Source organism: Bombus pascuorum, chromosome 3, assembly GCF_905332965.1.
Source record: "Bombus pascuorum chromosome 3, iyBomPasc1.1, whole genome shotgun sequence".
In the NCBI taxonomy this organism is placed as follows: domain Eukaryota; kingdom Metazoa; phylum Arthropoda; class Insecta; order Hymenoptera; family Apidae; genus Bombus; species Bombus pascuorum.
In genome coordinates this window covers 18,646,658-18,665,724 of record NC_083490.1, presented here as the reverse complement: position 1 = coordinate 18,665,724, position 19,067 = coordinate 18,646,658, and the positions used below count along the sequence as shown (strand labels likewise).

At 45.9% G+C, this 19,067-nt stretch overlaps 2 protein-coding genes and 1 long non-coding RNA gene across 6 annotated transcripts in view; all 3 read right to left on the bottom strand.

Moving 5' to 3' along the window:
- Nucleotides 1–143: 143 nt before the first annotated feature.
- Nucleotides 144–1,036, bottom strand: LOC132905524 (uncharacterized). Its single transcript, XM_060956915.1, has one exon. The coding sequence runs from the start codon at nucleotides 768–770 to the stop codon at nucleotides 153–155; it is 618 nt and encodes a 205-aa protein (XP_060812898.1). The 5' UTR covers nucleotides 771–1,036; the 3' UTR covers nucleotides 144–152.
- Nucleotides 1,037–1,111: 75 nt separating this feature from the next.
- The window catches only part of LOC132905532 (uncharacterized), a 46,775-nt gene continuing 28,819 nt past the window's right edge, over nucleotides 1,112–19,067 (bottom strand). The window contains exon 2 of the long non-coding RNA XR_009657816.1: nucleotides 1,112–8,769. This is a non-coding gene — a long non-coding RNA (uncharacterized LOC132905532). The remainder of the gene's footprint in view (nucleotides 8,770–19,067) is intronic.
- LOC132905511 (stress-activated protein kinase JNK) overlaps nucleotides 1,112–19,067 on the bottom strand; it is a 46,350-nt gene continuing 28,394 nt past the window's right edge. For 2 of the 4 annotated variants that reach the window (XM_060956882.1, XM_060956884.1), the window contains exons 2-10: nucleotides 13,581–13,642; nucleotides 11,599–12,043; nucleotides 11,153–11,282; nucleotides 10,795–10,992; nucleotides 10,551–10,685; nucleotides 10,238–10,367; nucleotides 9,999–10,157; nucleotides 9,784–9,908; nucleotides 1,112–9,509 (exon numbers count right to left, since the gene is read on the bottom strand). In XM_060956882.1, the coding sequence (XP_060812865.1) occupies nucleotides 9,357–9,509; nucleotides 9,784–9,908; nucleotides 9,999–10,157; nucleotides 10,238–10,367; nucleotides 10,551–10,685; nucleotides 10,795–10,992; nucleotides 11,153–11,282; nucleotides 11,599–12,043; nucleotides 13,581–13,642 (1,537 nt within the window). In that variant the 3' untranslated portion in view covers nucleotides 1,112–9,356. Of the gene's footprint in view, nucleotides 9,510–9,783; nucleotides 9,909–9,998; nucleotides 10,158–10,237; nucleotides 10,368–10,550; nucleotides 10,686–10,794; nucleotides 10,993–11,152; nucleotides 11,283–11,598; nucleotides 12,044–12,158; nucleotides 12,238–13,580; nucleotides 13,643–14,293; nucleotides 14,335–19,067 lie in introns of those variants that run through there. The other 2 variants (XM_060956883.1, XM_060956886.1) reach the window with 2 other exon arrangements.

The following is a 19,067-nucleotide window of genomic DNA, read 5'->3' as shown; positions in this document are numbered from 1 at the left end:
GGTACTCTTCGTGGAAAGGATATAGCGAGGTCATAAGTCGAAGATATTCCTCGGTTTCATCGAAATTCAATAAAATTCGGATCTTCCTAGTACCCCCGTGTATACCGATACCTGACTGTTATGGCCTCGCTAGAGTATTCCACCAAGAATACTTACTTAGATACCTCGGCTGGCCACTGCTCTACGCTGGGTTGCACATCGGTGTGCGGCGGGGGAACAGCCATCAGCTTCTCTCGTTCTTTTTGAAACTTTGCTAGTATCATTGGGAGTTTGGTACGATGCCAGTCGACGATGTCCTTTCCCTTCGCCAACTTCTTCGACAAAGGATGTTCCATCGGTTGATACGGCGGAGGTTCCTCGCAGACTTTCGTCACTTCGAACTTTTTCGACGCGGGTACGAATTTTTCCCTCTCCTTTTGCAGCGTGATAAAGTGCAACCTGTCCTTGGTTTCCAGGCACAGGTACAGCTTGTAGAACAAGCGCATCGACGTGGTACCTTTGCCGCAGGAAATTTCTTCGATGCTTTCATCGTCGCTATCGATTCCCACGAATCGCAACCAAAACTTCAAATGCTTCAGATTTACTCTGCAGAGAGCAGGATCTTGGGTAACGACGATCGTGCCCAATTGATCGCGGTTTATTATGTCGTAGCTGTGCAGAATCTGTGCGAGAAGCGAGCCGTCCCTGGTGTAATAACCAAACACCTCGGGTGTCAGATCGATCAGGATTCCCAGCCTCGCTTGTATCCAGTTTCGTAGGATTTCACCCATCGTCGAAAATATCTTGCGATTGATTCAAGCGTAAGTCGTTGTCTATATGTCGCAGGTCTTACGACCAACTCGTTGTTCCTCCTGTCCTACCAAGTCGAAATATCGGTTCGCTCGTCTTCGTCATATTTGTCGCGAATACTTGGCCGCGTCTGAAGCTTGCCACCGATCGTTCGATCGATTCGTACGTCGTTCGTTTTGCGCGTGACAAAGTGGACGACGCGTTCCTTACCTTCGTCGTGGAATATACAGTATATACAGTAGCATAGCATGAAATTATATTTGAATTTCAAGAAAAATCGAATGGATGACGGTGAAGCGAGAAGAGTCAAAAACCGTGCATATAAAAAGTGTGTACTCTTTATTATTCCCTTTATACTCCACTGCACATACACGACGTGTTACAGGCCTATAGGTACAGACGGGTAAAGAAAATCTTGGTTTCTCAGCTGTTTTTTATTCACTTTAAACCAACAGCGTTTGAGCATTGGTTCGCTTCTGCCAAGAAATAACCACAGGATGATCGTTTACGCCTAGAAACGTGGCTTCGAACTTCATCGGGGGAAGTTCCGTTTTCTCGACGGTAATAAACGGTAATAAACGGTAATAAACGTTAAATAAACGATAAATAAACGGAGAATGAACGCTGGGGCTCGATCGCGTTGCCTCTTTGTCGTTCGCCTATTCGCTCGCGGGACTAAAAATCGGGGATCCATCGTCGGTGCGTGAAAAAAGAAATATCAGCGAAAAAGAGTCGGCTTTCTCTGTATTCGAGACGGCTGTGCGAAGCCGACGCGATCCATCGCCAGGACGCGTACGAGCGCCGATTCTCTTCTCTTTTACTTTCTGTCAGCCTACGTCTTCCCGTGCTTTTTCTTTCGCATTCACTTTCGTTTCGTTTCGATGGAAAATCCTCGCCCGTACGCTCTCCCTCGGATGTTGGCGAATCGTCCGGACAACATTTAGGAACCCCTTGTTGCTCGCGTTAGTCTACACCTACGAATAAGGTCCACAACGCTGCTGCTCGACGGATACATCCTTCTTCCCTGCCCCGCGACACTCGTCCGACGAGCACGCCAACGATACACGCTTTTTCGTTCTTTCTCTCAACTTTTCCGTACATAGCATTCGGTTACGGTTACCCTGCCACTCTCTCGTAACACACTCATCCGCGTAAGTACTAATCATCGTCGTCGTCGTCGCAGCGATCATCGTAAGAAACCGTAATCACGGTAATGGTAATAATTATAGCAATAATAGAAAATCATCGCTCGCCATCGCGATCCTCGTCCTACGAAATGTATTTATAATATGTATATATATACTATATATATATATATATATATATACTATATATATATATATATACCATATATATACATATATATATATTTATATACATGTATATGTATATGTATACGGTGCCGTCGATCATGCAGTTACATCGTACCGCAGCGGTAATATAATTACATTACGATCATACTCGCTTCGATTGCTCGCCACGCAAAAAAGACAATACGCAACATCGATCTGACGTTCGCCGTTTCCCATCGTGGCTACGACAAAATCGTAACTCGTTATTGTTGGTGCCGTTCAGCTGTATGTACAGAAGAGGTATACAATATGCTCGGTGATAATATTAATGTTTTCATATTTATAATAATTTACGCGCGACTACAATGGGTACGGTACTCTCACACACTCTCTTTCTCTCTCGCTCTCTCTCTCTCTCTCTCTCTCTCTTTCTCTCCCTGTTTACCATTTACCGTTTCGTTGACTCCCTTCTTCTCTATCTCGCGTTTTTCGCTATTCTTTCCTTGTGCGCCCTAGCCTTGCTGCGATTATTCGCCTCTGCGAATTACAAAACGAAATTTTGTTTCTTTTTCTGCGCTCGTCGCGTCGATGTCGCTACCCTACATGCGTGCCATTCGAACGCGTTTCTATCCTGTGTCTTGTCTATTCCCTCTCTGTTTCCTTTTATTGCTGGGAAAGTCGATCTTCGTGAGAAAGATCCATTGGGAAAAGTGGCGAACGAAACGCAGCATGGAATGCATCGAGAAGAACGAACGGCTCGAGGAAGTAACAAGCGGCCGTTGTCTAACGCTCCTCTTTTCTTTCTTCACCTTCTCCTTCTTCTTCTTCTTCTTCTTCTTCGATGAGAAACAAAAGAAACGTCGTTGGAGCGAAGCTCTTTTCCACCAAGTCGGTAGGTGCAGACCACGTGTCCTCGTTTCGAGGCGTGCCGGGCATCTCTAACGCTACCATATCTAATACGAAGGAACGGGCTCGATAACTTCACCTAAAATTCTATCTCCTAACTGTAATCTACGTGTCTACTATGCTTCGTGTGTTTCTCGCGTGTATCTGCGTATCTAGCTTCTTTCGTCTTCGTTTGTTTCTTCCTTTTTCTGCTACTACCCTTTGCGTTTCTCAGATCCAACCTTCCTCTTGCTCTCGCTCTTGCTTTTATTCTTGCTCTCCGCGTTTTACCACACGCCTGTCCATTTGTTTGTGTATGTTTCACGTACGTGTGATACTCTCGATTTTACCACTCTACATATATATATATATATATAAATGCGTATCCACGCGATAATTTTCGCTCGTGTTCTCTTTCGCGTTCACTCAAGCTCTCGCTCCCTTTTCCACCCTCTCGGTGTTTCTCCATTTCATCCCATCTGTTTCACTCGCACTACGCACTAATTTTTTTAACTAACACGTCGCTATACGCAAACTACTTCACCGCTAATATTTAGCAACATGGACATTGTTATTTTGCTTCATTTATTTCCTCTTTCCCTTCCCCTAAACTGGCCGACGATTAAATCGTTTCAAAATATTCGTCGCTTCTCTATTATGCCTGCTCTATCGCGCTAAGAAAAGGATTATCGTTAATTCGCACATTACCCGACCGCTAGTTATCGTCGACTATTATTTCCTTAGATCCTTGTTCTCTTGCTATCTCTCGTACACGCGCATACACTCGCTTCCGCTCTCTCTCTCTCTCTCTCTCTCGCTCACTTTTTCTCCGTTTCTTGGCAATCGCTGGCGGTTGCCTATCTACGATCTAGGTAGTGGGTTCACGACTCGAAACTCGGAAGATTCGTTGCCAGGTGTCGCAGATGCGGTGACTAAAGGATCGAGCACGATCGCGATTGCCGAAGGAGTCGAGTTTCCCTGGAAACGCGCAATACGGACACGTCCGCGGAACCGGGTTCCACGGACGGAAGTCGAAAGCTAACGGCGAACCGATCGTTTGCTTCGAAAAGTCTCAAAGGCACGTCACTTTGTAGGTACCCGGTTATTTTATGCATCGTTTTCCTTTTGCGACAGGCAATGGACACGATTATCGTTATTGTTACTAATAATATTATTATTGTTATCGTTATTAATTTTGTTCTTCTTTATCGTTACTCTTATTATTAGCATTACTATTCTTTGTTATTTTTACCATTAGTAGTACTATTAGTAGTATCGTTAACATTAACATTATCCATAGTATTAGCGTTAAAGTTAATACTAGAGTAAACGTCGATTACCGTAAATCGTTATTAATATTATTGTAATTATTATTAATATTACTATTATTATTATTATTATTATTATTATTATTGTTATCGTTATTATCGTGATTCGTTATTACGAATTTCTTTTGTCGGCTGTTGCTTTATTAGTTCAACTTTAATTACGTTCTCGTCGTCTCCGGTCACCGATATTGCGCGTTCTAAGGTCGCTCCAAGTTTCTGTCGGTTGGTTGTGCAAATATCGTATACGAGGTTGTCGTGCTATATATTTGAATCTGTTTTGAAAGTAATCGTGTCGACAAGGTCGTTTTACACGTGTTCTCCGGAAAAGGATTGCAAAGTCCTTTCCATCTCATCTACCACGACCGTGTAACAATTATTGTATTATCGCGTATTCTCTTTCGTCTAGCGCTCGTTTCATTATCGTTATTACGTCTATGGCTATTGCTATCGTTATTATCGTAATGCCTAGAGCGCGTTATCGTTATCGATACTATCGGCTAAATTCGTTCCGGCTACGGACGAAATAAGAAAAAAACGCACTCGGTAGAAACAATAGTGTTGTATCTATCGATTCGGAGGCGCGAAGTGCGTCTACAATTCTACGAAAAACCTCGAAGCGCCGGAAATCGCGCGATCTCGATATCTGCCGATTCGACCGCGTTTCCTCGAGACCTGGCAATCTTGTTCTCCTTTTCTCTCGCGGACGTCGTCGCGGTCTCGTTCCTCTATCCTGCATTCCTCCCGGCTTACAACCAGCAATTATTTCCGTCGTTCCTCCGTACATATAGAGCGTATACCCAAAAATCTTTAGAAATTCCGGTCGCGGTTGTACAAGTCGCGAGTCTATCGGAAAAGGAAATACGCACGCGATATTAACAACGTTCGTTCGTGAGAGGATTTTCGAGGTCCGCCGTTCTCTCGGTTCTCCCTCTGACTTCCGCTTTTCCGAGCTTCCGTGTCGCGTCCCTCTGTTTCGCGTGATATCGTTTGAATGGGAAGAAGGAAAGCTCGCCAGAAGCGAATTCGATGTGTCCCGAAAGCGTCGAGATATTGTGCTTTTGGCTCGTGGAGCTGGACGAAATTACAAGGAATCACGGTTCACCGACTCCTTTCTGCGCGTTCGCACTGTGCGAAGAAAGAGACTTTGACATCGTACACGCGTGGAAAAATAGCATCTCGCCACATTTTCTCGTTCTCTGCCGTCTGCGCACGTTCGTCAACCGCCCCGGTAACATCGCGGACGACAGAGACCGAGCGTCGAGAACTCGCTCGAGGAGTACGGGCTGTTTATAGTTGGTTTCTCCTCGAGCGAGAGAAAAATTGTGCGCACACCCATCGTGAACGAAGGGAGCGCCGCGATTTCGCCGCTGTTTGCCGCTCATTTGCCACTAGATACGCAAGGAAGTAAAAAGGAATCGAAAACTAAAACGAACGATTTCGTATGAATTTGTAAAGATTTTTGGCGTACTTATATCTCACTTATATGATACACGCAAATTTCTTCTACCTACGCGGCCACTCGACGCTTCATATCCGAATTACCGTGTGCGATACAATTACGCGATTAGCAGTATCACCGTTACTTTATTATAATTAGTGTTACAAAAGCTTGATTATTTGGATCGGACTGTAGCAATATATTCACATGACTATCGTCGTGGAAAATAAAAATTCAACGTTTACATTACAATTACTCACTGTCCTTTCGATCGTCTCGATAACTCGACTCGCAATAAACGGTAATAAATACATTCATTTTTATGATAATAATAATAATAATAATAATAATAATAATAATCGGATAATGATAAAAATAATAATAAACAAATAATAGGAATAGTAGTAGTAGTAGTAGTAGTAGTAGTAGTAGTAGTAGTAGTAGAGTAGTAGTAGTAGTAGTAGTAGCAGTAGTAGTAGAGTAGTAGAGTAGTAGTAGTAGTAGTAGTAGTAGAAGTAGTAGTAGTAGTAGTAGTAGTAGTAGTAGTAGTAGAAGTAGTTGTAGTAGTATTGGTGGTGGTGGTGGTGGTAGTAGTAGTTGTTGTTGTAGTGGTAGTAGTAGTAGTAGTAGTAGCAGTAGTAGTAACAGTAACAGTAGTAGTAGTAGTAGTAATAGTAGCAGTAGTAATAGAGCGGTAGTAATAGCGATAATAGTAATAGTAGTTATACTAGTAGTAGTAGTGGTGGTAGTATCAATACTACTAACTGTAATATTAATAATCACCAGTTTAGTAGTAGTCGTTATCTCTGTTTCTGTCATCGTCATGGTCACTATCATCGTCGTTGTCGTCGTCGTCGTCAAAAATAAAGATATTTCAGTCGCGTATCTCGGTCCGACTACTGTACAGATATTGCCACGAAACGTGTCGCTTTGGAATAACGCGCATTCCCTTTACTCAAGCTTAACCCTAAAGTTAGTACGTTCCTCGTGAAACAAACAACGCTCGTAAGTCCTTTCCCTAAAGCATAACCGGAAATGTGTAATAACGTTGCTGGGCGGAGCGTTCTTTTTGGTCGAGAAACAAAGCCCGCGGTTGCGTCCTTGCGACAACGAAGTCGACGTCGTCGCCGTTCCTCCAGCAACCAGCAAGAAACGAAGGAACGCCGAAACGAACGATACGAACACGTCGTTCGTGCTTATTTCCCTTGTACACGCACGAACGATCATCGTCGAAACTTTAACTTTGCCAATTATTGCCGTTTGTTCATCGACAGTGAAATTTTCCAGAAATTACGAAATATTGTTCTTCGTGTATACAATACAATGCAATACAATACAATAATACAGTACAATACAATACAATACAATACAATACAATACAATACAATACAATACAATGTAATATAATATAATATAATATAATATAATATAATAATATAATATAATATAATATAATATATAGAGAGATTTATATATTATATGTCGTATATATATATATATATATATACACACACGATATATATATGTATATATATATGTATATATATATATATTCTAATTGTCATCGCGACGGCATTCATCGTCGTGCAACGGCACGACGATCGTACGATTGCACAAGGAAAACGAGTTTTTACCTAAGGAACTATCTAGCTAAATACAATCGACAAGTATAACCGCGGATAACATCGTCGCGGTACTCGAGGATCAATCGCCGCGACATTGCACTTTCAGTTTTCGAAGAAACGGATTCGACTGTGGCCTTGTCGTGCTCGACGATGCTTATTTTAGGTATCGCTGGATCCCTTCGCTTTCTCTTCGTGTTCTTTCTCGGCTTTCCATCTTACAAAGTTAGCGTTACAAAATATCGGTGGCGTACGAGCGCACGAAAACGATGAGACAAAAGCACGCATTTCGAGTCGCATATAAAAATACACACAATGTTCTCGCTCGATGATTAAACGCGTAATCACGGTAAATCGAAATTCGGATTTTGAAAAGGGAATGCTCGAGCTCTTGTATTCAGCGGCACCCTGTACTTTGGACGCTTTTGGAATTACGTAGAAAATTGCATTCGTTTCGATCGACTATGTGACTTACTTACTTACTCGTTGCCTTCCCCCCCCCTCCCCCCTCTATCACTCTCATCGCACGTCACTTTCTTCGAATCATTCGAGTACGCTTTTATCGCGTTCCATCCGCGTGTTACCCGCACGTCGTTATTGCCGCGAACCAACATCGCGACGAGTCTTCCTCGACCATCTAGCAAACACGCGAGTACAAAGATGCTGCTCCGAAGAAAATCAATTGTCATCGCGTTTCGTTGCACGTTCGCTGCAAGAAACGCGACGGGTCGACACGAATCGATCGCGCGCGATCAGGGAGAAAAAAGAGCGGCTCGTTCGTTACGATGGCAGTAATGAAAAGATGCGCGGCACGATCGCGAACTAAGATAAATCTTTTCGGCAGTTTATCGTTTTCATCGGCATATTTTCGTTTAAACCAATCGTCTGATTTCTGATCGTAGAAGAGCGAAAGAAGAAAGTAAGTGTGCTAGGTGAAAAGGACAAGGAGGAAGAATCAAGCGGGAAAAGACGAAGGAGCATTAGAATTCTCGTTCGGTTTGGTTCGCGACGCGACCGGACCACGTGAGACGCGACCGGATACAACGAACCAGTTGCGTTAGGTCGGTTTGGAAAACGGGATATTCCAGAGTTCTGGATCGATCGGCGACGCGTGTGTTGCAAACTTTTCAACTAATTGTAAGCTCGATCGCGGAGAACGTTCGTTGCGAACGAATGCGCGTTTCCCGCACAAAGGAGATACGCTCGGAAAGCGGAACAAGAAGACCGAGCGAGAACAACGACGAACGTCGCGCGGTACATATGTATCCTGTTTGTCGAGTGAACGCGTTCGTTGGCGGACCTCCGAATCGCGTCGATGCTTTGGTTGTTGCAGGGATTCCTATCGCATATACGTTTTCGCAAACGCGCGCTCGTTATGCCTCGTACGTCCGCGCGAACGACATATTTCTCTCTCTCTCTTTTTCTTTCTCTCTGTTGCCGACTATTTTTTTTTTTCTTTTCGCTCTTTCCTCGCAAATAAGCGCTTTACCATTCTACCTTTCGCTCCATCTCACATTTTCTCTCCTGTGCTCGGCCGTGCTCGCTCTCGTCCTCTCACACACACACATACACACATTTTCTCTCTCTCTCTCTCTCTCCCTTCCCCCCTTTCTCTCTATCTCTCGCACTTTCCTTTTCTATCCTGGTTTCATTCGTTTCGCGATCTTCTTCGTCTCGAACGAAAATGGCTCTTCGTTTAACGTACGTCTTTCCCATGGACGTGAAACTGTTTCTAATCGTCGCTTCCTTTCTTTACATTTCCGCGAATATATATAAATATATATATATATATATATTTGTATATGTATGTATATGTATATATATTCATACATACATGCATACATATACACACGCATCTGTCGTAATATGTCCTGGGCCTGTGTACGTGTATGTGCGTGGGCGGGTAGGTGTTGGCGCACGCGTGTGTATATATATGTACGTATAATAGATCGGACAGTCTAGGTGCGCCCCTGACGCGAAAGATGGTAAGGTTCTTGCGTGTCTACCGAGAATCACTACTCTCGGACGTTTGAGCCACCGTCGCCGGATTGTGGCTCGTCTCGTACTCCATCACTTCCTGGTAAATCAGCTCTTTCCACTGGTCCACCGTGTGTTCCCTCTCGTCCACGCTATGGTCGTAGGGGCCTGGTGCAGGCTGTAACAAACGTTCAACTACCATTCGATCATCGTCTTTCTCGTTCTCTCGAAAGAAAGAACCACTCGACAGACGCGACTCGAATCGGTCGCCGATCGATACTCTCCTTCTTTCTCCCACCACCGTCACCCATTCACCCCGCCCCCTTTACAAACGTAAAAACGTGGTCGAGGGATAACAGGGAAGTAGAAGAAGGTACGACGTATGTAGGCGAGGCGAGGCGAGTGCGGTAGCGAGAAGACTACGAGATTAACGAAGGATCGACGACACTTACGGCATTGACTTCGCCCTCGTCGTACCACACGTTTATGTAATTGTGCAGCAAAGCATCGTCGACGGAGATGCGTCGCTCGGGGTCGATCACGAGCATGCGCGACAATAGATCCCTGGCTTGGCTGGCTGAAACACGCAACGAGAAGAAAAAACGGACATGGAAGAAACGTAGCGAAGGAAGAACCGCTTCGAGCGGAAGCTTTTCCGATCACTCACCTTTCAATCGGTTGTGCTCCGACGAGTCCGATGGAAACAGAACGTCCGGGAATAACCTGTCGAACGGATATCCCGGATACCGCGGCCTGTTCTCAACGTAATTCCTGACCGTTGGCTGCAGCCGCTGCATGAATTCCTGTGCCGGCGTTCCCAGTTGCTCTGCAAAAACGTCCAGCGGGCGCGTGTTAAAGCGCGCACGTTCCTCGATGGAAGACGGGCAAGCGATCACGGCGACCTACCGATTATCTTGTTCCACTGGTCGATATGATCCGTGCCGGGAAACAGCACACCACCTCGAATCATTTCGCCCATTATGCATCCGACCGACCAAATGTCCACGTTCTCCTTGTATCCCATCCCGAGGATCACCTGCGAGACGACAGATCGTCCGGATCACGGTGTACATCGTGCGATTCTAGTAGCGGAAATCGAGACTCGCGACACGAATCGATGAAATCGACGTTCTAAGAAACCATCTGTATCCTGATCTACTCGACAACGCTATTAAGCGTGCTATGAGTTCGCGTTTCGCGTTCTTTTTCTTATTCTTACCTCCGGCGCTCTGTAGTATCGCGTCACCACGTACGGCGTCATCATGAAGGTTGTCCCAGCGGTCCTAGCCAGGCCAAAGTCGAGAATTTTCAGCGTACAGTCTGCCTTTACCACGATATTGCTCGGCTTCAAATCCTACGCGTAACCAACGAATAGGAGGCGCCAAGAAGAAAAAAAAAAAAGGATTGACAACTCGTAAATCTGATCGTGACCGAAAATAATCGGATCTCCACTCGCCACTCACCCTGTGAATGATACCGGCCGAGTGTAAGTGTTTGATGCCGCACAGCATCTGATAAAGCAGGTAGGACATACGCTCGTGATCCAGATCCATCTGAATCACCTGGCACAGGTTCGCGTCCATGAGCTCCATCACCAAGTACACGTCTTGAAACTCGTCCAACGACCGTTGCGGCGTGAACGCGTTCAACAAACCGATTATCTGCCGAACAGAGAATAACCAGAAATTCGAATCAAGGTAGGGTACACGCTGCCGTTTCTAAGTATCGGTTGGAATATCCGGGTCCTCTCGCACTTGAGCGTCTTCCAATACTTATCAACGTGGGTGGTGTACGTTCGATACGACGAAAATATATACTTACGTTTTTATGATTGACCAGCTTCATCAGCTTGAATTCTCTGTACGCTCTCTTCGCGTGCGTCACGTTCTGAAAAGGTCTGGAGAGTTTCTTGATCGCGACATTTTGCGCGGTCACCGTGTCGTACGCCGCGCTGCAACAAACGCGCGCAAATAATAATTAGAGATTCATCGATCGATGGCGAGTCGTCGACGACCCTGCACACCTTCCACTCGTACGGCAGTTCTAATCGCGTTTCAATTATGTAAACGAAACGATGGATGGGTCGAGTGCTACCCACTCGGTCATCGCACTGCTTTCCTATCGTCGATTTCTCTTAAAATCAGTCAAAATGGTGGGAAGGCGGCAGGAAATCCAGCGCTTACTTTACTTACGACTTCAAGTTGAATTAAAATTATTTAAGCTTCGACACATGGTCGATGATTTGCACGACAATCGCCATCACTTACCAAACGATCCCCTGTGCCCCGGAACCGATTGGCTTCAGGTTTTGATACCGCTTGAGAATGGTGAATCTGGTGTCCCCGACTTCAACCGTGTAAAACATGGCGGATAGCCGGGTTGTCATATCAGGCCCCAGGTAAGGCATGCGCCTCGGTGCTCGTCTCTCCTGCTGCACCTGTACCTGCACCTCCCCTCCGCTCGAGCACTCCTGGTGCACTCGATGAGGACTTACGCTCTTAGCCACTTTGGATGAGAATACGAGCGCACCTGGCAGAAAGGAAACGTAGTCTCTCGTCCCTGTTTCCTCGGTCCGTCGAGAGGCACGAGCACCGGCACCGATACCGGCACCGGCACTGGCACGCTCTCGCCGCTGCTTCTCCGGCTTTCGCTTCCGGACGTCACCGCTGCCGCTCCGCCGCTTTGCTCGCTTCTTATACGCGCTGGATTTGTCTAAGACATAGAACATAGGTAGACGTTACTCTGTTAGTTTGGGCAAATTTTCTGTCGATTTCATGTAATAAAAATATAACGGGCGCCTTCTCAATATTTATGTAACCAACTGTACCTCTCGCAACGAATCCTTGGTCCTTAGAATTTACGAATTTACCGATAGATCGGGCGCTTCTCATTTGTAAACGTTTGGTCAATTGTGGTTAGTCTTCGAACGAAATATCGCCGGGACGAAAACGAATATCTTTCAACGCTAGTAGCCTGATAGGTGGACAGTCGACAACGACCATGACAAAGACAGGCTCCGAACGACACGCGTTTCGATTCTCGTCGAATCGGTCGGCGTCGGATCGCGAACGTATCTACCTCGAAAGTTTCAACGTCTCGGTCGAAAATAGAAATTGGAGCAAAGTCGGGCAGACGTTCTCGGTCGCGAAAGAAAAAGAAGACGAGCGTCCGCTGGTCGAAGAGTTTTCGACGGTTTGCCGGCCAAAATTAGAGGAAGACGAGGCGAAGGGGAGGAAGTGGTGCAAATATTTCGACGACAGTGTACCACGTTTGCCGTGGAATACGGCAATTTCTTCTGGTACCGCGGGATTCCCCCAATTATTTATAGAGATCGTCGCAGACGCAGACGCGAATGCCGACTCTGACACCGACACCGGTTTCGTAGAACCGCAACTTCGCTATCTTTTCACTTCCCTTCGAGTTTTCGCCTCGTGTCGCTTCCTCCTCTTACCCTGCCCTCGTCTCATCGTTCGGATTCTCTCCGCTGACGGCCATGTTCGTTGCTCGAATCTTTCGCCCGACACCTGCTACCAATTACGCAATTACGCGAAAGTTGGTGCGTATTTCGTTCGAAACTCGCGCCAAGATAGTTACGCGACTCGGGGCATTCGTGTGGACCTGCAGCGAGGGGAATTGGATTGTCCGAATCCACATCGGTAGATCGAGATGAAACTTTATGGGGAAATATTTGGGGGAAAATGGTGAATTCAAGATATGAAATTTCGGTCTCGGCAACGTGGAGAATACGTGTCTCTGCTCGAGATGTTTCGAAAAGTTCAGGAGCGTAGTCAGAGTATCGAAGTCCTGATGTCTCGAAGAGTTAACGACCACTGCCTCTCTCTTTTTTTTTTTCTCTTTTCTTTGTTCTTATCGCCGAAGGCACGACATTCCTTTGCTCGCTACCACCTTGGATCGTCTCCAACGCGTACGTGCACGCGTTCGCTCGACCAACGCTCGGCGAAATTCGTTAGACCGTTTTAACGTCGGCATAATTCATCGGATAAGAAGGATTTAGGAGTACCGATATGCAAACCGAAGAGGCTCGGCCGAGATCCTGCGCGGATAATTATGATTTTAGGTCCCTTGCAGATAATGTTCCGAAACGGTTTCTCGTTTTCGCATCGGAAACGGCCGTCGTCAAATTTTTCGTTTGTTTAACAAACAGTGCAGGCTAAGCAGAAACGAAACTGCCAACACGGCGAAAGATTATGAAAGACGACCATGTTCTGACTCGTCGTCGAAAACTTACCATAAACGAACGGCCATCGTGAACGCTCGATGAGGAACGATTGAATCTGAAGCGGGCGAGATCTGAAATCAAAATAGAAAAAGAAACGTAAATGTATGTTCAAACGCGAGTCAAAGCGATTTCCGCAACGACGAGGAATTTTATCGAGGAAAAGTTCAAGTCGCCGTGACGAAAAATTTCATCGGTAAGGTAACGTTCGTACGTTTGGATTTTTCAAACTTTACACAAACAAGATCGCGTGTTTCGTAGACACAGAACGAGTAAATCTAGACGAATCGCCGACATTATGTCGTTTTGCGGTACTGGAAATACGATAGAACGAAAACCAATAATTCTCTCGACAACGAGGAATCGCGTCGAGCGTCGTGCAATATCGATTCAGGGGCTGGATTTTGCCAATGTATTGCCAGTGCTTTCTCGCCGATATCGTTGGGACGGACATTCTTGCGGACACTAGATGCATACTAGAACGTGCAACATAGGCAGGTCGATAGCGCGAAATACAATCGGAAGGAATAGATCGGCTAGGTGCGTTAATGCCGAGTCCACGTTGACCAAAGTTATGTATTCGTCAATAGAAACAGCATCGTATCTAATCCATATTGGAGCTCGCCAATAGAATTGCTCGAATTCTGTCGTGAACGAGAAATGTTTGAAAGTACCGAAATTCCTCACTTTCGTGTACCGTTTCACCTTGCTTTCCACCCACTTACCGGCCATCTTTCGTCGTCACGACCATAAGGGAAAAACAATTCTTGTCTCAGTGTCGTGCCAAGTGCGAGAACGAGGAAACGAAACATCGGTGTAGCTGAACGTCGGACAAATTACCGTGGGAAACTTCATTTTCGTCGTTGCCAAGAGATTGCCAGTGAGATACACGTAACAAGGAATGGCAATCGAGTATACCGTATTAACGTACTTAACGACGTCCTAATCGCGTCGACCGTTGTTCCGTTTATAGCGTCGCCAACAGCCGGAAGCGATGTCTTTTTCGCCGCAGAAAGTAATTTACTCCGGAGTAACGTCGTTACGGAATGACACCTTAATCTCCAGCAGAGAAAGAAAAAACAGACGATCGTCAATTTTCTTTAGGCTACACTAGAGTAATTGTGCTCTTTCGAAACGTCAAGCAAGATTCGCAAAAATATAGGTAGCATCTCGAGCAGAGTCGTCAGTTATCTAATTACAAGATACGCAGCTGTTTCCTTTCTTTGAATAAGGTAAAAGTCACGTACGCACCATCTATATCGCGAATATCTCAAAGTTTCTGTGATTTCGAGCGAAAATCTACCATCTGCGCGATATTTGTTACTAACGATAAACAAATTTCCACCGAAGGAAAAGGAATTACGTCGCGCGGAAGCTAATTGGCGGAACGTCCGGTAACAGAATCGTCTAATAGAAGACTCTAGGTATCTACTACGACAGAAAAGAAACAGGACAACGAAGCGGAGAAGTGTGGCGCGCATCCGTCGATACTCGGACCCGATTGCTTCGAGTTCCGTCGAGCAAAGACGAGCTGCGCGTCGACCGCGCATAGTGTACACAGTGCAGAGCAGCAACCGCGAACGTCGATTCGGATATTAAATTTTCTCGCCACTGGCGAAGCAAGACGTATTTCCCAGAGGACGGTGCCGATGCTTTCGGTCGCGTTCGCCGTTTTCCCTCTCGCGTCGCCCTCGTATTCCCATTTCCCTTTATCCGCGGCCAAAGTAATTGCACCGACTTAGAAAATCATCGTCGTTTAATTCTTTCGAGAATGCCGGATTCGTTACCGTTTGAATTCATTTGCGTAATTGCGCCGTATCCCGACATCGGCAGATATCTCGAGAACCAGGCTACCACCTCGTCGGCCGACTTTTTATATCGATCCCCTGGAAATCGGTGAGCCCCGGATTAAATTTCGCGGCGTCGATTCAACCGCCTGTAATTGCTTCGAAGCGTGTCTTCTCCCTTCGTACGGTTTAACGCCTCGAAATTCCCAGCGAATCCAATTCCCCTGTTCAACGTTCGCGCGCCAACATCCTCCCCGATGGCCGACTTTACAACCATCGCCCCATCGATTGTTCGGCGTCGCGTCGCGCTCTATCGACGAGTCAGCGCGGAGGAAGAAACCCTTCAAAGCTGGCATTGCCGGGAAGATGAGAGAGAGAGATCGACGCGCGCGATATCGCGAGAGAACCTCTGTGCCGCACGCCGACTGCTTATCAGAGAGCAAATGGCGAACCTTTTTGTAGCGAAAGGTCGGGACATCCAAGAGCTGTCGAAAAATAATTAAACATCGAACGAGGAAAATGTCTGGTGCGCACGTTCGACGTGTGGTTTAATTTTGAAGGAGATTTACGAAATACAAAATCAACCTTGTATAATCGTAATTAAATAAATAATTGTAATAATGAGTTTTTTTTTTTTTTATAACGTTTATTGTCCAACAAGATGAGTATTACATGTGTATGTTATTCACAATAAACAATGAATTTCGGTTGTAGGGTGGATTAGGCAAAAGTACCGATACGCGTCGGTACGACGTAGCCATGGTCTAATATGTGTCGTGGGTTTTCGGTTTTTGCGTTTATTTTTTTGTTTTTTTTGGGGTTTAAGTCGCATTGGTGCGTGATTTTTGTGTATTCTTGTGTGTGTTGTATTTTGTTCTGAAACTTGGCCGCAAAACAGGACTCCATTGTAATAATGAGTGTTCCGTGAAAATTGACAATTTAAAAAATGTTCTTAAAATGTATATTTCCTTGCTAAAAAGTTGTTCACCTAGATACTTACTTCGCGTCAAAATAATAAATTACCTCGATTTGATGTATAATTCGCGTGCAAAGATAATTTTCTCCGCATCGTTCGAACGATTTCCACCACTTTTAACATTTGTCGGATAAAAAGTTCCTCGCGATAAATTTAAACTCCGCCGATCGCAATACCGCGCTCGGTCGCCAAGCAAACTGGTGCTAGAGATTTTGCCACGAAGGAAGAAAGAAAAAGTGAAGAACGATGAAAATTTTAAAGAAGGATTTTCCTGCCAAGCGAATCGTAAGCGGAACCAAACGCATAAGCATAGGGGTTGCAAGGACTCGGCCGTAAATACCGGTTTTAGTTGTCAGAGGTGATGTACGAGCTAAGAGATAGGAAACGAAACGTCGCCAAAGGACGCAAGGGGTCTCACGCCCTCGATAACTCCGACCAAAGACCATCGATATTATCTACCGAGGGGCAGAAATACGAATGACAAATCCGGAATATACGAAAGCCCGGCGATAAAAAAACGTATCGCTTGTCCGTGGCACGTCTGTATCACGCGCCTTCTGTCGCGATTTTCTCCAGCTGCGACACAACCGCGGATCGACTGGATTCGAGCGAACGAGAGCGAAGCAGGGGGTTGAATCTCGATCGGGCATAGACCCGGGTCGTGCCGCGGCGCAGTGCTTCGTTATCGAAGGTTAATTTGGTCGTGGAGCTCGTCACGGTAATTAATTTCGATTGGTATTCCGAATCGGCCGCGAAACGTCTCACTTCCGCGCGTGCCACCGATAATTACCAACGACGAACGAGGCTGATTGCCTAGAACTGCCAACGCGACAGAAGGGAAACGCGCCAAGGAATTCGAAAGTTCGTTGACCGAAATTTCGAGAGCCCGCGAGCAAACGGCCGACGGTAGATCGAAATACTGGGTGAACCTCGAATAGGTGGATGGACGAGCCGAACGAAAGTAAAAACGAACACCGAAGAGTGCATGTTTCCGCGGAAAGTATAATTGCCAGTTAGTCCAGAAACGAAAGGCCATACGGATGCCTTGTCGCGCTTGCGTATTTAGAGTCCGACGTTTTCGACGTTGTAGCAACTATTTCAGTTTCCGTGACCTTCCAGCGAATCTCACACGTTGTCCGAGTTAACGAACACGAACCCTAATCAACTTTATATTACGGTATCTAATACACTTTACGGTCTAAAGTTTCAAACGAAGTAATAATTCACGAGTTGTTCAACTTTAGATTTAGCCTAATTATTTAGACTTGTCAAGTATCCTAATACTTACGAATATCGTTCGAACCTCCGCCTTAATTCGCATCACACTCGTTTGTCACACAATCGATACTTCCGACTGGAACAGATTTTCGATTCGCCACCCCAATAGACTCGTTCGAGGACTCGCAATGCAGTTTGTGCTTGGAAGAGCGTGCGTTGCGTCACGAGGGCACAGATTATCGGAACTCGTGACCGCGTCCCGATCAATCCTAACCACCCCTCCTATATGCACAGTTCTTGGCCATCGGAATTAGGACAATTCAAACTTTCGATAATTTGCATCCTTTCGGTAAAATTGACGGGGGTTAGCGAATGTCGATAACAAAGGAGTTTTGTCGATTACCAAGGTGCTACACGCATACGGATAAGTGAAGAAAAGTAATTTGCGTTTCCTTCATTTGTCTTCGTTACAGCTGCTATATGTTTTGCAGCTCGAATTTAGTCGCTAAGACGACGGTGTTCCTTTGCCTGCCATTCGGCGCATTCCGACGATACGATAGTAAAACATCGGACGGTCGCGACGAGAATAATGCTTCGCTGGGAAAATTTTAAAGTCTAGTCTGGTGCTGTGCCCGTGCGAGAAACGCGCGATTAATGGTGAACGCATTTTTTGGTCGCGTCTCAGTGTCGATGGCGAAATCGCCGAAAGATAGGAAAGAAAGAAAATTAAGATTGCTTGTGAGAAGTTGCAAATTGGGAGGTTGCGAAGACGAAGAAAGCGTCGGGTGTCGCGTGCCGTCGCGTCTTCGCCTCGTCTGCTTTTCTCCGCTCCTTTTGCCCAGGCAGCTCTCCGTTGTTCTCGGTTCGCGGCCATTTCTTTCGCTCGTCCCGCCGCGTCGCGTCGCGTCGTTCCCCGACGAGTTATGCAACGAGGAGATGCCACCGTCGAGGAATGCCGTTAATTGGCCGAAAATAAATGCCGCCGTTGAACGTCTTTCTCTGCTGCGTGCTCGCATTCGAGCAATGTCGCTTTGCCTCCTCTCGTCTTGTTTCGACCCGTCCGCACTTTTCTCGCTCCGCGTCACCCGATCACCGACTACCGACGGTTTTTTGACACCGAGACGACTTCGTTGTCGCAAACCGAGACCGCCGCAGACGCGAATCTCCGTCGCTGTATTTTAAAGATAGCTCGGGAAAGCGATAGGCGCGAAACGTCTCCTATACGAAACGACAACGACCGCGGTCCCAACCGTTACCGATAGATTCGAATCTATTTAAAGAACGTGCGTTCCTCTTCGCAAAAAGAACATCTCGTCTAGACCTTGAAACGGCAGTCGGCTAAAGGTAGGATTTTCTATAAACGTTAGGCGAAAGCTCGCATCTAAGACGTTCGTAAGAATCTTTTTGCTGACAATCGTCTCGATTACGGGCTGACGAATTACGAAGCCTCTAAACGAAAAGACACCGATGGTATTATAGACTGACCTATTTCAAGCCGTCGACATTCCGTCTTCTTAT